The sequence below is a fragment of the Mauremys mutica genome, chromosome 5 (genome assembly GCF_020497125.1).
Source record: "Mauremys mutica isolate MM-2020 ecotype Southern chromosome 5, ASM2049712v1, whole genome shotgun sequence".
NCBI classification, from domain to species: domain Eukaryota; kingdom Metazoa; phylum Chordata; order Testudines; family Geoemydidae; genus Mauremys; species Mauremys mutica.
In genome coordinates, this window is record NC_059076.1 from 56,449,736 (window position 1) to 56,468,935 (window position 19,200).

The 19,200-nt window shown below is 42.8% G+C and overlaps 1 protein-coding gene across 3 annotated transcripts in view; it reads right to left on the reverse strand.

Moving 5' to 3' along the window:
- Positions 1-19,200, reverse strand: part of RNF150 (ring finger protein 150) — a 210,759-nt gene that overhangs the window by 52,814 nt on the left and 138,745 nt on the right. For all 3 annotated transcript variants that reach the window (XM_045018331.1, XM_045018330.1, XM_045018332.1), the window contains exons 3-5: positions 14,505-14,576; positions 13,204-13,286; positions 3,424-3,520 (exon numbers count right to left, since the gene is read on the reverse strand). In XM_045018331.1, the coding sequence (XP_044874266.1) occupies positions 3,424-3,520; positions 13,204-13,286; positions 14,505-14,576 (252 nt within the window). The remainder of the gene's footprint in view (positions 1-3,423; positions 3,521-13,203; positions 13,287-14,504; positions 14,577-19,200) is intronic.

Genomic DNA, 19,200 nt, shown 5'->3' on the forward strand with positions numbered 1-19,200 from the left:
TCAGATGACACAAATATATTTTGATAAATTTTGTTATTTACCCAGTATATTAGTTTCTCTAGTTCTCTGTATATATGTGCTTTTAGGGCCTGTTTCTAAAAATGGGAGTCTTTCCACTGACTTGAGTGGCCTTTCCATCAGGTTCTTAATGAAAGGCTCCAACTCAACCAATCTAGTAAAAAAAGTGCAGTTGTTTGCATGTTCAGACCACGTTTCTAGAGAAGGAGTAAGAACTGAAGGCAGATTATTTTACTTGATATGATCATCCCAACAATGATGTAGCTCTTTGAAATTGAAAGAAAAAAAAAGTTTTCCCTTTAGACACGAAGACCAGAAGAAGCTAAGCTTTGTGGGCTGAATTCACCATTAGTGTGCCAGTGGAAGGACTGAGGCCAGACATTTGCTTCTGTAAATGGTGGCAGAATTCATTAAGGGTGGAACACCTCCAGGGACCAGGCTGCCTCAGCAGATAGGAGATACGTCTTAATGGGAGCTTCTGGGCACTCACCACTTTTGAAAATCAGGCTAGTTATTTACATGCCTAAATAGGCTTTAGTTCTAGGCAGCCATTTTAAAAAATCTTGACTATGAAGTAAACTCTGAAGAAATTGCCAAATTGGCATGCACGGACTTGAAAATTTAGATCTAGTTCTTTTAGAATATCAATTAAAAACTATTATACATTCCTCTTAAAATGGAAATGTTATGCCACATTCATACTCACACAATCCAACTTTTTAATGTACACCACTAAGGTAAGCATACAGCTGGCAGGAAGACATTCTATATTATAAATGGAGCCAGTAGCACTGTCTATAAGCCAAGGTTTCCTGACACTTTCCATTATAAGACTGTTTTCAGTGGCTTATAACTTTGCCAAACTGCAACCATTTGAGCTGAAGTTTTCCAAGATGGGTGTTTGCCTCAGACTGATTATTTTTGTTTTGTTTTGTTTTAAAAGGAGCGGTGGGGGGTAGTTTCAGTTACAATGGTTCAGCAAGAATTGAGAATGAGGTTAGGGAGGGAAAATACGTTTTGCCCATGTTAACAAAATTTGTACACCTGTTTCATTAAGAAGCTGTAGTGGCTTCATGCTTTGGAGCAGGATTTGAAATTGGGAAGGAGGGTGACCTTTGTGTCACAGATTGTGCTTTTTCCAGTCGCTGTGAAATTCTGCTCAAATTTTGCCAAGTTTGAGCCTCTGAAAATATCAGTTCACACATGCTCAGTAGAGACCTGTTATGAGTTTGGCAGCTACATTCTCTGAAGATTCCATCAGTACCAAGCGTGCTCCAGCTCAGGGGACACAGGAGCTGAGCAGCACTTTCCTGCAATTGTTCCCCCTGGCAGCCAAGGTCTGCTGCAGCATAGGAAGCCATAACAGAGAAGGGAGACGGTCTCTCCTGTGCTCTTTTTATGCTCCTCGTGCTGGAGCACAGGCAGCAAGGAGGAATCATCCTGACTTGAATGCAGAGGGGTGAAAGGCAGTGGGGGGGGGAAAAGAAGTTGGGGAGGGGTGATAAGATTATGGGGGACAGAGACAGGAATTTAAGGGGAAAGGGGATAAAGGGGCTGGATCTTGGGGGGCAGGGAGTTAGGAATAAGGGAGCAGAGAGGACAGAGAAAGGCTAAGGGTAAAAGAGCACATTCCCCTCCAGAACCTGGAACTGAACGCAGGAGTTCTGAGTGGTTTCTTTGCTGTCAGCAATAGCTGTGAAACCCACTGGGAAAGTGTGTGTCTCATCCCCTTCTAATGGCTGGCCTGCATGCAGCATAACAGCCTACTACTGCTGCAAGTTACTTGGAGATCTGCGGTAAGGATGGATCTTAAGATCCTAACCCTGTTGATGACCCACGTGGAGGTCAGTGGAAAAAATAGTATGTGATGATGGATTTAAACATAGTATTGTAATGCATACCAGGGGGCTGAATGAAGGTTGAACATGCAGCCTTAACACTGACATTTCCTAATTTCTAAGTGTTTGACGACTTTGCAACTTTAACAATCTTTCATTGTAGTTTTTTTCCATATGTAACACACACACACACACACACACTCAAGAAGCCTAATTATAATATAATTCTAATGATATATTATTTGCTTCCTTTTGGCTTTATAATTGTACTAAGTTAATGGACACACCTGCATGATTATTTTATTATTGTGCTATTTCCTAGAATAATAATTTCAGCACTTGTATCAGCCTCTTTTTTCATTTCAGCAATTTGTTTGGATTATATGTCCCCACGTCATTTCACTGCTGCTCTTGGGGGTAACTACATTAGCTGTCCTCATTTGTACAGCTGTTGGCTTTTGTCTCATTTCTCTTGTGTAGCGCTCAGGTATGTAATGCTGGCATGCTGCTGCCTCAGCTTGGGGACAGTGTATTTACAGCAGCTGTTGGCATACCAACCACCACTGGTTCAGTGTTGAACTTGACAGTCAGGAGATACTTTTTCACATAGCATAAACCTTGATTAATTTCTTGGTGGAGAAGACACTGAACTGTGAGATACCTGTAATTTAGGGAAATTCATTGCTGGCAGACAGGGGCGGCTCTAGCCATTTCGCAGCCCCAAGCACGGCGGCACGCCGTGGGGGGCACTCTGCCGGTCGCAGGTCCCGTGGCTCTGGTGGACCTCCCGCAGAGGTGCCTGCGGAGGGTCCGCTGGTCCCGTGCTCCACTGAAGCCGTGGGATCAGCGGACCCTCCGCAGGCACGTCTGCGGGAGGTCCACCGGAGCCGCCTGCTGCCCCCACGGCATGCCGCCCCAAGCACGCGCTTGGTGTGCTGGGGCCTGGAGCCGCCCCTGCTGGCAGAACATGTACTAAGTATATTTGACAATACAATCCAAAGAGTTAATTGGCAAGTTTTGGCAGGTTTCTCAACAGATCTGAATTTACCAAGTGACTAACAATCTAGCATTTTCTTATACTGTTGACATGCAAGGATGCTTCAAGAGCGGGGACGGAACCCGACAGAAAAGGCAATGACTTCTGCCATCAGAATCAGCGGCAAAACTGCCTTAGAATGATACATCGGGAGAGTTTTTATTTGTACACCCTTTGCGTTGAGGCAACAAGGAGGAATGTAGTTAAAAAAAAATCCATCCCTGATGTAAAAGAATAAATAGAAAACGTTTGTATGTGAATGTACAACCCTGCCACAATTACTTTAAAAAAATCCAATCCCTCAACAAACCAGCCAAGCAACACAGACACATACACATACACCCTCCCAGCCAAAGCGTGGGGGGAGGGGGAGAGAAAGATAGACAGATGTCTGCTTGTGTTCCTGTTAATAAATCAGTGTGCCCTGGTGATGAATGTGGGATGAGAATCTAAATAGCAAACAGATGGGCATGTATACAGGATGGAGGTGGTCTCACTCTACTTGACTAGCCTGTTGCATGACATGCTTACCGGAATCCCTAGAGCTTTTAGAATGTTCATTTTACACATAGGGCAGGTGCGATGGTCTAGCAGCCACGGGTCTACGCAAGATTTATGAAAAAGATGCCTGCAATAAAAAGCAAGATATTTTAATTCAAATCCACCCAGTGTAGCTTAGAGCTGTTCAGTCATTCCCAAGAGTTGCTTCTGAATGTAGTAAAATTGGGAGTTCTGAAAGTTGTTTTCTGATATATGATAAGGATTATAAAAGTGCATAGACAGGAGTATAAAATCACCGTACTAAATCTTATTCACATAAGCACACTGTTCCCTGCCTGTTAGAGTTCACTGACAAGGGGCAGAAAGTGAGACGTACAAGATTAGACACCAACAATCAGAAAGCCAAATGTACGTGTAGCAGCAAAGCCAACGTTCAAGTGCTACAGACTGCCAGCTGTAACACAGATAAATGAAACTCAGCTTTTGGTAAAGGTCAAATCATGTATATATCTATTGTTGGTTCCATAACACAAAGCTGACCCCACCACAGTGACCCAGAACTTTAAAAAACTGTAACATGAAGCCATTTTGCAGCTGTTATTATTTTGTAGGATTATGACAGAGTGTAGGCCGAAAAAAAAATCCCTCTCCCCCCCCACCCTTTTTTGAGAGAGAGACCTTTTGGGTGAGGATCCCCCCACCTATTTTCTTGCCCTCAAAAGCCCACCCATGAGAATGACCGTCTCTAGACAAACATTTCTCCCTCTGAAGCTGGTTGATACTATCCCTTCAGCCAATGTGAAGTGATCATTAGCAAGATAGTGAAGGTTTTCTGCCTACATATTTATCCAGTTATAGGAAATACAGTTTCTTAGCCACAAGTGTCAGTTGTCTAAAGTTGCTTGAACAAACTGGAGGTTGCATACTCAAACATTTAATTTATGCACCTCATTCATTCTTGCGAGGATGTTCTGTTATGTTGCATTTGACAGAGTAAACACCTCAGCACAGTCAGAGTACAGAGGAAAAGCCCTGCAGTTCTGCAGGGTGAAGAATTTAAGACATGCTGGGAGAGGAAATTAAGAGAATTTCTCAAGGGGCTCAGTTAAGAGACACAGAAGTTGTTTGCTGTCTTTGTGCCTCAGCTGGAGCGTCCCTACAGAAAACAGCTCCCAATTTCTTTTAATCATTGTAGTATATGGAGAATTATGGCCAGATTTTTTAGTTATTTGTGAGTACTTCAACTGAGGAGAGGGGATATATCCAGGGCCGCCCGGAGGATTCAGGGGGCCTGGGGTAAAGCAATTTCACGGGCCCCTTCCATAAAAAAAAGTTGCAATACTATGGAATACTATATTCTCGTGGGGGCCTGGGGCAAATTGCCCCACTCCCCTCCCTCCCAGGTGGCCCTGGATATACCAGGTGCATAGACTGCAGTGAGGAAGAGCATTCTGGAAGCCTGACTTCCAGAGAGGAGATTTCCTCTCCTCTATACCATGGATTTTTGTGAAAGCTTGTGGTTTTTCATTATTCATCTGTGGATTTTAGTAGAATAATTGTTGGTTTGTTTCCTGTTAATAAACAGTCAATTTTGCAACATCTCGGACTTTTAATTCATTTAGCCAAGTGTAAGATTCATTGACTTATATCACATACATGTTTGCTGTCCCCTTGAACATGCCCTATGGCTCTATCTGCTCTGTAACATTTTGTAAGTACACCTTTGGCCCAGCTACACTGTTTCTGAAAAACAGGTACAAAGTTTTCTCATGTAACCATAGCCTCAACACCTAAATCTTTGTGTGGGAGCCTGAAAATACACTCACCCACCTACAAGTATGATTGATATATAAAAGACTTAAGCAAAAATCAGAGGAGGGCACTTTTATTCTGAAATAAGAGTGTCCATACTCAGATTTGCATCAAAATAACAAAAGCTGTGAATTAAACATATTTTGGTTATTTCAATGCAAATGTGTGTGTAGAGCAGTCCTAAATACCTTTTCTCTAGCATGTAACAGATGTGAAGCACTGTGTGTGTCAAATTTCAGCTGAACGTTTACAGTTGAGGTATTATAAAAAAAGCCCTACCAACTGGAGTGTTGATGAGTCTTTTACTGTATGTAGGTCTATATTTCCCTGTGCCTTCACTAGCCCTTCCCCATTTGCATTTCCTCTCTACGAATGCATACAAAGACACCAACTAACAGTAGGGCATGTCTACAAACTGTCTTAATGCTTGGTACTGAGCTTGTAGATCAATAGTATACATTCTCTCTCCATAGCAGATGTTATCTCTGTGAGAAATGCACAGTCACCTTACATACCCAAATAGTTATGTTTAAATATTTAAGAGCACTGCATGCAAAGAATAATTTTGCTTTGCTATTCCATCCCAATATTTAAAAAACAGCATCCCACACAAAGATATATCCATCCTTCAAGTTAGTTGGAAGAGACAGAGGTACATTCTCATGAATGTTAATTTTTAACATCTGTTCTGTTGAACTGTCTTTCTAAGTGGCATCATCCCATTCACTAGCTGTATTTAACACTAAACAGTATTAAATATACAAATCTAAAAATGTCTGAAATCTCATCAGACCTTATTACTCACTCCACTTGGCTCCCTTTCCTACTACTTCTACAGGAAACTGATTGCTTGGGAGTAAGAGTTACAAGGAAATTACAGTATTCCATTTTAAACCGACACTGACTTTGCACAGCTGTGGCACAGAAAATCTGTTCTTGGAATCTGAAACTAGTCTAATTATATCACTTGGCTGTAATACCAAAGTTTGTCAGACCTCATCCGATACTGTATGTCAACATGATTAATGTAAATGAAGCATCATGATACTTAAAGTTAAAACCACCACTTTACTAAGGTTACCAGGGTTCACAACTCCACTTCCAAAACAACATTTACCTTGTTGGTAAAGAACACAATGCATCAAATTTCCATCTCTGCACTATATTAACCTCCTTCCTTCCCCTTCTCCCAAGAGATATGTATTCAGCATATCATCGCCAGACATTTTGAGTAAGCAAGCGATATACAGATTACATATAATCCCCAAGTAGCTAGTTTGTGAAACAATGACTAAGAAATATTTTACATTTAAAATGTGTAAATAAAATACCTTGAATGTGTTGATTTACGCAGAATACTGAACTGAAAGTCAATGTCGTACTTTTCAGCTATTTGAAGAAACAATTTCAAATATTCTTATAGTGTTTATTAAAAAAAAATGTGCCTATGTTTAACTGCCAACATTTAATGTTGATTTGGGCCAAAATAATCAGTGCAAACTTTCAAAAAGCTCAGGTATTACCTATGCTCTTGAAAAATGGACAAAAAAAATCTGTTTCTGATCAAGAACATATAACCCGAGTGATGTGTAAAATCAGATCGTCATTCAGGCATAGATGAGAAAGGCCCCCTTTGTGTTCAAGTTCAAGCTTTGCAAGCCTTAATCAGGCTGCAGATCACATTGCAACATTTCATAGTGTTTGTTAGTCAGATAGAGTGTGCAATTTTCATGCTTTACAGACATTTACCTCAAGTTTGGCTGTTCCTAAAAATCAATTGGTATGGAAGAAAAATATTCTAAAAGGAATGCTATCAACGTTGAGAGATTTAAATCCATAACCATGACAGGCTAAGTCTCCTTGCACTTTAAAATATTATATTAACAGTGTATTATGGTTTTAATTTTAAGTTTTGATTTAGTATGTCTGAGTTAGTTTGAAGGATCTTTTTTATAAAATAGAAAACCACAGAAGAATGAATGCCAAAATTAGATAATCTAAGGACTAAAATTACCTGTTTGTGAGTATGCACATATTTTGTAGGGTTATGTGATAAATCCATTTTTGCCCATTTGGATTTGAAGGTCTGTTTTATTTCCTGTTATTTATATAGCACCATAACATGCATGGTGCTTTGTAAGAATTAACCAGGAATCCCTGCTCTGAATCATTTACAATGTAAGTTAAGACAAGAACAGCAGGGCAAGATGACAGAGTGGGGCAGGAGGACAACAATAGGATCATGCAGTCACTTGGGGAAAAGATGTAGATATCTTTAGGATTAAAAAAAATCATCCACACTTCAGTTTATCTACCTCCATGGGGAATTGAGTTTTTAAAAGGGATTCAAAGAAGGAAAAAATTGAAGGCGCTGTGGGGGAGTTCAGAAGCACGGGGGGCAGTGAGAAGGAAGGCACACAGACGGTCTTAGAAGGAGGATATGAAGACTGAAGTGTGAAGAGAAGTTTGAGCTAAGAGAAGAGGACAGGTGGGGGCAAAGGAGACAAGAGCAGACAGAAGTAGATTGTAGGTGGCCTCACTATAAGAACATACTGCTTGAATTTGATGATAGAAGCAGTAAGAAGCTAGTGAGAAGATTTTAAGAGGGGCTCAGAGTTACAGCACCTAGCAAGGTGCTTTTTTATTTTTTTGAAGAAGTCTGGATAGGAGGAGGGGGAGGTATGCAGACATGCAGGAGGCAGTCAAAGGCCAAGAAGAAGTGTTGAGAGTTGTAGTAACGAGATATAGTGGAGGAGTACAGTTGCTTTTCAAGGAAGACTGCTATACTGAATAAAGAGGATGGACCTGTAGTGCAGTAAACCTGAATGGTCTCTGGATTTTTTTCCCCCTCCAGAGCCATTCATCAGCCCTGGAATCAGTACAGAAAAATTGAATGCAGGAAAGAAGCCAATCATCAAAAAGCGTGGGCACAGAGAAGTGATGGAGATGATCGTTTCCTCATAGGAGATTAACACAAGGAAAGGAAGGAGGGGTTGCAGAGCACCAGTGAAGTCAGAGTTGTTAATAGATTGGACATTATGGAAGGAATGTGATATAGGAAGGGGTACCAGAGCATGGTACAGACAAAGTTGAGAGAATGACCCTGACAATGAGTCTGGAAGGTGACACAGAACAGGAGGATGAATGGAGAGGCTAGTAAAAGGAAGGCAAAGCTAGCAATATCAGCAGTCTAGGAAGAGAAAACAAGACAGATGAGGGGTTGTAGAGTAAGGATTTGAAGATGGAGATGACAGAGGAAGGTGAAAGTGAAAGTGGGAGGAGGACAGGTGAAAACACTCTGGGAACACTGGAACATCGTTACATTCAACCTTGTGTCAATGCCCTAGAAACCACATTTAATTGTACTTGCTATTGCCAACTTTTAAAGCTGGGTATAAAACTAAGACTTATTTCTGTTAAGAGAAAAATGAGCACATGATGCAGCATCAAAAGGCATACTGCTTTATACCTCAGCCTGATCATTTAAATTCTGAGCTTTTCAGAATGAAATTTAAAAACATAGGAGGATGTAGGAGCAGGAAAAAAAAGTATACATGAAATTGATCTCCCCTCCAAACTAGCCAGTGGGGGATAAATGACCACAGGGTATCCCTTCATAGACTCTCTGCCACAGTTAAAGAGAATGTTTTGAGGGAATGACACAGAGAAAGGACCCGAAGTGCTAATAAGAAGCTGTTTATGTGGCTTTGAAATTCATCCACTACTGAAATACTGACTAGTGGATTTTCACTACAAATTTTTGTATAGACAAGGACAACAGAACTCAAGTCTCAAGATAGCTACTAGCTGTATCTGGCAACTTCCTGATTTAGGGCTGGCTGTGGGAGAGCTGCTGATACACTTGATTATTTAGATTTGTTCAATATATACATTAAAATATCTATCCAGGGCTCTAAGCTTCTTTCACATATATTAAAAATGAAGTCATATTAGTACAAACAAAAATAAACTCAATAGCATCCTCTAAACCAGGAAGGAAAACAAAAATGACCCTAATCCCAAATACTAGGCCTTGGCGCACAGCCCAGAACTTGACGCAAAATCTTTCCCCAAAAGCCTGGGAAAGGAGATGGGCTTTGCAGTGTGCCTAAAAGTCAGATTTGGGTAATTTTGGATCAATGGTGAAGGGAATTCTAAAATTCAGGGCCCCGTGAAGAACATCCTGCCAGCACTTCCTACTTTTTTCAACTAAGGAGGCTTTTGACTGGGTGCCACCACTGATCAAAGCTGTGGCAATATCGTGTGGAAAGGGAGAGGCAGTTTCTCAAATATGCTGACCCTAAGGCATACGTGGCTTTACAGGTCAAAAGAAACATCAACCTTCACCTGCACAACAACAGGCAACCAGTTCAGATCACCGAGCACTGATGTCATGATAATACTGATGTTCAGACAACTGAGAAATTGGAAGTTTCAATAAGGTTTGGTGAGAATCCAACATCTTCCCTGAACTGCAGGCTGCTATGCCAATGCCCTGCGTATACAAGGTATATACAGTAGGCATACACTGGGGATGACAAAGAACGAAATATGTATTTGTAGGTGTCTTCTTTTTGCTAACCATAAGTGCAAAGAGTGCTTTTCCATCTTAAGAGTATAAAGTTTCCCTATTAACTTGAAACTGATAAAAAATTATCATCAATATTCTTTATTTCCTCTCAGCTGCCCAGTGCATTCTATCTTTTTGGTGTTTCTTTATAGATTGTAAACTCTCAGTGGCAGGAAGCCTCTTTATTTTTGTTTCTTGTATAGCATTTGGCAAACTGTTGGCATTTAACCAACAATAACAGAAATAATAATTAACACCAGCACCTATAGTGGTGTACAAAAACTTACAAATCTGTAAAATGTTACCCTTCGCAACTTGTGCAGTAGGGAAGATAGTTTCACTAAAGTAGCTACTTGGGAGGGAACCCCTGAGCTCTCATAATTCAACAGTGCCAAAGTTCAAAATGTGCACTTTACAAGACAGATCTGCTGCTAACCTTTAGCTTGAGCCATTTCCAAGTAACCTTTTAAGTCAGCCAAGAGCTGAACATCACCAGCTAACTATGTGTTTCCGCTTCAGTAGGCCTTATTTAATACTACACACTCTCATTTAACCTTGTGAACAACACTAAGCATGACTCTGTGCTGGGTCATTTGTGAGAATGAGACAAGTGAAAGTTGGGGTTTAGATGTATGTGTTCCATATAATTACCTCAAAGACATACCTGTACCTTTAGCACAAAATTTCCAAACTTTGGCTAGGGCTCCACAGGAACATACCCGTATTTATCGGCGTATAACACGCACAGGCGTATAACACGCACCTTCATTTTAAGGGGGAAATTTCAGGAAAAAAACTTAAATTTCAAATAAAGGACTTTGAAGCAAAATAAGGGTAGCTCAGAACTTGTTTTATTAATATTATTACCACTTATAAGGTAAATAATGTAAAAGGACAGTAAAAAAGGCCGCTCGGGGGGGAGGGGGGACGGGATCTCGGGCCGCTCGGGAGGGGGTCGGGGACTAAGGCCGCTCGGGGGCTCGGGCCGGGCCCGGGCCGCGCCGCTCGGGCGGGGGGCGGGGGCTAGGGCGGTGCTCCGCGGGTTAGGGCCGCTCGGGGGGGGGGGGGACGGGGACGGGGTCTCGGGCCGCTCGGGAGGGGGGCGGGGGCTAAGGCGGCTCTGGCCGGGCCGCTCGGGAGGGGGGCGGGGGCTAGGGCCAGGGCCGCTCGGGGGAGGGAGGGAGGACGGGGTCTCGGGCCGCTCTGGAGGGGCGCGGGGGCTAAGGCAGCTCGGGCCGGGCCGCTCGGGAGGGGGCTAGGGCCGGGCCGCGCCGCTCGGGAGGTGGGGGCTCGCGCAGGCCGGGGCTCGGGGCTCAGGCCCCGCCGCTGGGGGGGGGGAGAGGGCGGGGGCTCGGGCCGCTGGGGGGGGGGCTAGGGCCGCGCTGCTCGGGAGTGGGGCAGGGGCTAGGGCGCCGCTCCGCGCCGCTGGGGGGGGGGCGGCGCTTTTCTTTTCTGCCTGGGGCAGAAATCCTAGAGCCGGCCCTGTTAAGGTTATATCGGCGTATAACACGCACACATCATTTGCCCCCTATTTTCAGGGGAAAAAAGTGCGTGTTATACGCCGATAAATACGGTACTAGGAATTAAGCCCAGTTCTAAACTGTATACATTTCCCTTTTGCTACACTCTTAGCTGATGAAGCATTGTGCTTGTGTCTGAGTCTGATGAGAGTACATGTGCTGTGTGTCAGAGCTGGGGGTTCCATAGCTGGCCCAATTTATGATTCAAGTATTGCTTTGTGTTTGCCTTTTAATGATGGCAGTAAGTATACAGATCCAATGGCTCACAGGAATGATCAGAGATGGCGAGCACTTAACATTTAAAATATCTATCAGGGAAGCCTATTATTTATTAAATAGCCAAAAAGGAACAAATATTTCAGTTCTTCATGTCAAGTAGAAGATGACACTTTACATGTACATCTTTTTGGTATTTCTGTTTCCAAGGAAAGCAAGAGAAATGAAATTAGACGAAGGTTTCTAACCATTAGAGGAGTGAAGTTCTGGAACAGCCTTCCAAGAGGAGTAGTGGGGGCAAAAGACATATCTGGCTTTAAGTAAGCTTGATAAGTTTATGGAGGGGATGGCATGATGGGATAGCCTAATTTTGGCAATTAATCAAAGATCAATTGCCAAATTATCAGCAGGTAGGTATGCCCAGTGGTCTGGGATGGGATGTTAGATGGGATGGGATCTGAGTTACTACAGAGAATTCTTTCCTGGGTGCTGGCTGGTGAGTCTTGCCCACATGCTCAGGGTTTAACTGATCGCCATATTTGGGGTCGGGAAGGAATTTTCCTCCAGGGCAGATTGGCAGAGGCCCTGGAGGTTTTTCGCCTTCCTCTGCAGCATGGGGCACGGGTCACTTGCTGGAGGATTCTCTGCAGCTTGAGGTCTTCAAACCACAATTTGAGGACTTCAATAACTCAGACATAGGTTAGGGGTTTGTTATAGAAGTGGATGGGTGAGATTGTATGGCCTGCATTGTGCAGGAGGTCAGACTAGATGATCATAATGGTCCCTTCTGACCTTAAAGTCTATGAGTTGAGAACTGGAATATCTTGCTGTCTTTGATAGAAGCCATCCCAGATATGATTTGTGTAAGGTTTCCTTCCCACTTCATTTACACAGCAATTAAAAAGAAATTAAAGTGAAGTTAAAGCTCATGAAAGGTGCTGAATTTCAAATAGCTGTTCTGTGGACAACTAACAGTATAGGAAAAGGCAATGCAAGTGTCCCCACGCTACCCTGCCAATGGACTGCAACCTTGTCCTAGAATCATTATTTCTATTCCTCATATCGCTTTAAATCAGGAGTAACTCCTTTGAAATCAATGGAGTTAAACTGGTGGATGAGACAGCAGAACCAGTCCCCCGCGCGCACACACACACTCCCCCCCTCCTTTTTTTTTTTTTACTGAAGATTTTGTAATATTTCCAAATTTCACAGACTTAGCAACTGGGCTCTCACATAAAGTATTACCCCCCAACACTCTGCCTCCCTGGCCAAACTTTCTGAACAGCAGGCTACCCTAAAACATAGCCTAAATCCCACAACCATTCTTGTTACTAGAAAATATCATCAGCCAAACTGCCCTTTCCTGGTCAGGCCAATATTAATGGTTAACCAAAAAGCCTGACCAAATAAGATTCCCTTATACCATGCCAAGCATGAACATAGCTAGACTCAGGCTCTGATGCTAAATGGCTCATCATGCACTGCAGCTGTTGTTTTAACTTCAAATACATCAGAGTAACTTTTAAAATCTTTATGGAATAGTTTTTGAGTAAAATAAAATAAATCCAAAAACTTGACCACCTCATTTCAGGAATTTGACAAATTCCAATTTTGCAGTTTTACACTAAAGGACAGAGACTTTAAAAACCAAGAATACATTAGTAAATGCCTCCATACATTGTATTAACTTACCTGCATGGTAAGATCCTGACAACATCATTGGGCTTGTAACCTTCAATACAAACTGCACAGTTATCAAAATCTGGCTCAGTTTCCTATGGTAAAGAGAACATTACATTATTTATTTTTTTATTTTGTGGGCTAATCACTTCAAACAAGAACCTAAGTAGCAGAGTGAAGTTCAAATGGTTACTGACGTGTTTAAGCATGACAATGTATCTTAAGAAAAATGTGAGAGGTGTTCATTAGGATCCTGTCCTGCAATTCCTATGCTCAGGCAGCAAAGGTATGTGCACGCGTGGTGTATATCTACACTTGGAACTGGGGTTGTGAATCCCAGCTCACAGAGACATACTTTAGCTCAAAATACAATGTAGCTGTGGCAGTACAAGTGGTTGGAAGGGCTAGCTGCCTCAAATATGTGCCTAGGGTCTCTGATGGGCATGTCCTTGGTCAGCTAGCCTGTCCCACTGCTGCAGCTACATTAGCACTCTAGCTTGATGAGAGCTAGTACACATATGTCTCTTTGAACTGGGAATTACTCTATATACAGTAGTATTTCCACTACTGACAGTGAGAGTTTTTCCTGAATGAAGACTGGAGAATTTGGCCACGAAATTTGGTTTGCAAACTCTAACAGTAGCTACTTTAATAGTCAGACTCAGGGGCGGCTCTACCTTTTTGGCCGCCCCAAGCAGTCATGCCCGGGAGGCGCCCCCGAGCCGCGGGAGCAGCGGACCTCCCGCGGGCATGACTGCAGAGGGTCCGCTGGTCGCGCGGCTCGGCTGGACCTCCCGCAGCTGCGGGCGGTTCGCTGGTCCGGCGGCTCCGGTTGAGCTGCCGCAGGCATGCCTGCGAGAGGTCCAGCCGCGCCGCGGGACCAGCGAACCGTCCGCAGTCATGCCTGCGGGAGGTCCACTGGAGCCGCCGGCCGAGCGTCCCCTCCGCAGTCATGCCTGCGGCAGGTCCGCTGCTCCCGGGGCTCCGGTGGACCTCCCGCAGGCATGACTGCGGCAGGTCCGCCGGCCCAGCCTGCCGCCCCCCCGGGAAAGGGCCGCCCCAGGCGGGTGCTTGCCCCGCTGGGCTCTGGAGCCGGCCCTGGTCAGACTAACATAACTTTACTATATCTTTATTTAAATTTCCTTTCCCTTCCTGTTCCATTTCATCCTTAAGTTGCTTACCAGCACCTTGCCCCTGGCTGTGGGGTATTTACTAGTATAAAAAGCAACTGCCACTCCCCTCCTATTTTACTCTCCTTGGCAGTCTGAGAGGATCCTCGCTGCAAGGTCAAGTTTGAAAGGAAAAAAAATTACCTTGTCACCTTTCCTGATTGTTCTGACCTGCAGCTTGCTGATTGCTTTCTTTGCAGCATCTCCAAGACGGCGCTGAAAATGCAAAATTGTCCTTTAGTAAAGAGTATATCTTTATGCAGAAGCCATCACCTTATTTTTCTATAGCTAGTTAATAATCTGAAGCAGTTTTACATGAAATAGTAAGGTTCTGCGTAAATGTAAACTGACAGGGACAGGCAGGTTGCTGTGGGAAATAGCATGCCAGCCCTTTTTCAAACAAAAATGCTGCATGGATTAAAGGCTCCTCAGTTATCGAAGTTTCATTAGGCAAAGCAGCTATAATGCTAATCCAGTGAAGAAAGGACACTGACCTATGACAACACTAAACTATTGCATTATGGGCATTACATGAAAGTAGAAATAGAGATGCATTAAATAATGATTCACTATTTTGGGAGCCTATTTTTTTACATTAATCCCATTGACTTCAGTGAGGTTGCAGGCAGGCACAGCAGTCTGCCTGTGTGCTCTCAACTGTAGGATCAGTGTCTAAGCTTTGCAGTTATATGTCATGAACAGCAGACGAGTCCTACAGTCATGGCTTGGCCATCTACTTTCATTTGCGTTTTTCTTGTTCCTTGTCACCTTTCCTTCCACACTACATACTGAACTTCTTCCCCAGTGACATTTCATAGTGTTTTTCTATTTCTTCTGATACCTAGTGCCCATTTCTGATCTCACTTACACTGGTTTTACAATAGTTTATTGATTTCAATGACGTGTATTGATCTCATTCCTGATTTACACCAGTGTAAATGAAATCAGCCTCTGTGTATGCACATATGACAGCTACTTCCAGAAGAAGTGCAGTGTAGGGATGGGGATTTAAGAAGAGTGGTGACTGTGAGGACATTGCACTTTTAAGGTCTGGAACATTCTGTGTGTCAGAGTTCTAAGAGACATGCCAATTGGAAGCAAACTCCAGCTGGAGTTGGTTAGAAAATAAACCCAAAAATGACGTGAGGCTGTATGTAGGTTGTAAATAGGGACCCACTCACGAAGCAAACTTGATCAATATGTTTCCTTTTTTCCTTTGTTGTTATTTTGATCTATGGCACATACTTCTCATAGCTTTCCTTGAACAAAAGAATCTGACAAGAGTTGAAAACGTTACTTGCAAACTATTTGTTTCTTTAATGTAAATCAAAAGCAGACAGCTAATGTCAAATAAAAAACGAGACATTATGTAGTGCTTCTGGAATTTTTTTTATTATTTATGTTAATGAAATGTCTTATCTTTTTTCGTATGTTCTTCCAGAGAAGAGGACAAGATTAAAGACTGGTTTAAAACTTTGATCTGTTTGTTTTCATGTTTGCCTTTTCTTATCTAACTTAAATGCTGACAACGTTTTTGCTTTCAATGAAAATTTGATCAGGGTGGTTTTTTTTGTTTTTTTGTTTTTTTAAAGGAATCTTGTTTCACTGGTATATGTTGGAGGAAAAAACATACTTTCGAAGAATCCTTTAAGTGAAATGCATGCTATCAATAACCAAACACTGCCCCCAAAGATAAGAAGGGTTAATATTACAGCGTTTATATGTCTGAAGTGGAGCTTCAGGATTTATGGTTATAAATCTCGTAATCTAATTAACACTAGGACATTCAGTCCTGAGCTAGTTGGAGTTACCACTCCTTTGGTGTGGAGGTCCTGCCAGTAAGGGAGGTCTATGGTGGTTACACAGAAGGGGTGTCACTGTGGCAAAGAGCCTCGTGCCAGTCCTGAAGAGTGAGTGCTAGCCGATGGTGAGTGAGGGGGTAAAGGGACACCTGTTCTCTCTCAAATTTATTTCCTTCCAAATTTCCTAGTGTATCCTGTTTTCTCCATGTGTGCCTTTGAGGCTCTCTTTTAGCTTTTCAGGGCAGCAATTGTCTTGATCTTCGTGCCTTGCCCAGCACCGAGCATATCATCAGTGCTGAACAAATTATTTTTGAGTTCAACGACAAGACGGGGGGATACTTTAAGATACTTGAAGTTTCCCAGACAAGCTAAGAGAAACGTCATCTGACACAGTGATGAAGTTCACAAAGCTCATTGTCTTGGGAGACTACCACAGATACAAAGAGGATGGCCCAAAGCTTTCTTTCAAGCTCTCTGCTTTAGGTCTCTCACAGGTAACATACGCACGCACAGCATGATGGACTGGATCCTCATACTGAATGTGGACACAGGAAATAGAAATTCTCCTCATTTGTGAACAGAGACTTGATTTGTGAACCCTACTGCAGGCAGAACTCGCTCCAGCGTTTCGTTGCCTGATGATATCTCATCATGGTCCAGCCATTCCCCAAAATATCATGGAGCCGACAAAGTTTAAAAAAAACCAACTTATTTACAGCCAACTCCTCCCTAACAAGAAAGCAGGGAGAAGAGGAATAAGTAACAGACAACTCCTGCTATATACTGCTATCAGCTGTCTGGCACTGAAGCACCCTCTCGTATCCCACATGACACAGAGCAAACTCTAGAGATGCTGGTGGAAAATGTAGTTTGACAAACTGACACAGGATTTTTTATTAACCTATGTCATTGCTGTGAAGGAGGCAAAGAGAGCTGCAGCAGTAGAAGTAACTCTGCAGAATATTTCCAGAACATAGTTTTGTAATCCCAAATTGTTTCTACTCAGCCCTACAACCTAATGTCTCTTGATGCAAACAATTCTCACTGCTTTTCACAGAGAAGATCTCTTGCATACAGGATGTCCATTCAGGACAACAAGCTGAGCAACGAACCAAAAGCTACAATGACTTCCTTCTAAGAATTCAGTTCATTTGCACAAGCGGCATCATGGAAGTACAAACAGGTATCAGGAAAGCCACCTGGTTCCTGCCCTTGCTGGCTGATAAAGAGTACAGCTTGGGCACTTTACCAGAAGGACTGTCAACACCTATCTTTTACCCTAAACCATGCCACAGTCCAACGAGTACCAAAGACAACAGTTAAACCTGTTCTTTTCTTGTGGGGTAAGCATGACTTTACATTTTGGGAGCCTGAAATTTAAACTAGAGGCCCAAATTTTCAAACAGATTTATGAAAATGTGATTGCAAATACGGCTGGCACACATAATTGTATGCGCAAAAGCCCACACTGGCAGATGTTTACATGCACACATGGATAACTGCCAATCTACATACAGAGTTACCCATTGGTAAACACACAAAATAGTAATGTGCACGTATTTTGTGGGACACGTAAGAAACTCTAAATTTCAACCACAAAAGTAATTCACAACAGAGAGGCCATGAGGGAAGAGCCCTCCACTTTTCTGATTGTTGATCATGACGTGGACTTGTTGCTCTCTGGATGGATCACAGTCAATTCCTTCTAGAATCTGAGCTCAATCCCACTAGGGCAGAGCTACCAACTACCCTGCATGTAGGAAGAGGGTGGGCCTGGGAAAGAAGGCCACAATGAAAGGAAAGAGGAGACTCTTGAGAAGTAGACATGAGGTGGAGCACACTTGTCAGGGAGTGAAGATCTAGTGCAATGGGAAGAGGATTTAGTGCAGGTGGATCTGTGGGGAAGGTAAGGCATGGGGGAGGGGACCAACTGGAATAGTAGGTTGGTGCAATCAAGCGAAGTAATTCAGAATCGCTCTTTTCCTACAACAATATCACAACCTTCATACTTAGAGGGTAATGTCACATCCTTCAACTTAATGGTCAGTTTCTTCATCCCATTCCTGCTATGCAGTGCCTGAATTGCCAGTTATAAAGGCTCCTTCTACAGAAAGGAGGTCTGAGCTGCTCTGGATAGCCTAGCTAGTGAGTTAGCAGCTAACCCTAGAAACAGCGAATATGAAAGATCTCAGCACAGATAGTTGGCCTCGGTAGGTCTAGGATCTTCTGTGACACAGAAAATGTGCACAGCCCCTGGCTTAAATGCACTGGATTTTAAAGACTACAAATCTGTTTTATCAAACCCTAGTTAAATGAATCTCAGTCACAGCTTTTGGCATTTTCAGAGATATCCAGCCAGTCTGTAAAGCCAGCCTTTATTGTACTCTGGAGTGGGGACTGGGAATATTGCCTTTTCTAAACTGGCCAACTGGTTGATTCCCCCTTAATTTGAAACTCTATTTATCCAAAAGGTTATGGCTGGGACCCTAGCTCTTTGGATAAATGGGGCTGTACTTTATTGGACTAAATGAAATACAAATAGAAAAAGCATACTTCTCAAACTTGGCTGATGATGCATGCACTACTGCCTACACAAGGCTTTCTACAAGTAAGCACAGTATCTTTGTACAAAGACACAGACACACACAATGATTATAATGGGAAAAGCCTTTGAGTACCACGACAAAAAGGAGTCAGATTTAAACTCTACCCAAGCAAAGAAAAACAAGCTGCTGCTCTATCTTACACGTAAGAAGATACAGTATCTCAGGACAGGAGTGTTGCTAGCCTATCCCTGTACCACAAACAAAAATGTCAAAGATAAGAAAAATAGAACATTAGAAAAACTGAGATAACCCTCACAGAAAGGGCAAGTCTGAGTTGTGCTCTTTTGTCAACTCCTTACATTAATGATCGCAGGAGGCATGAAAGAGAAAAACAATGAAGCAGGCATGTTGCTATGGTTTCCTCTGCCCAACTGCCAATGATGTAAAAACTTTTCTCTCTCTCCCCATCTGTGCTCTCTCTTTCCCTATCTT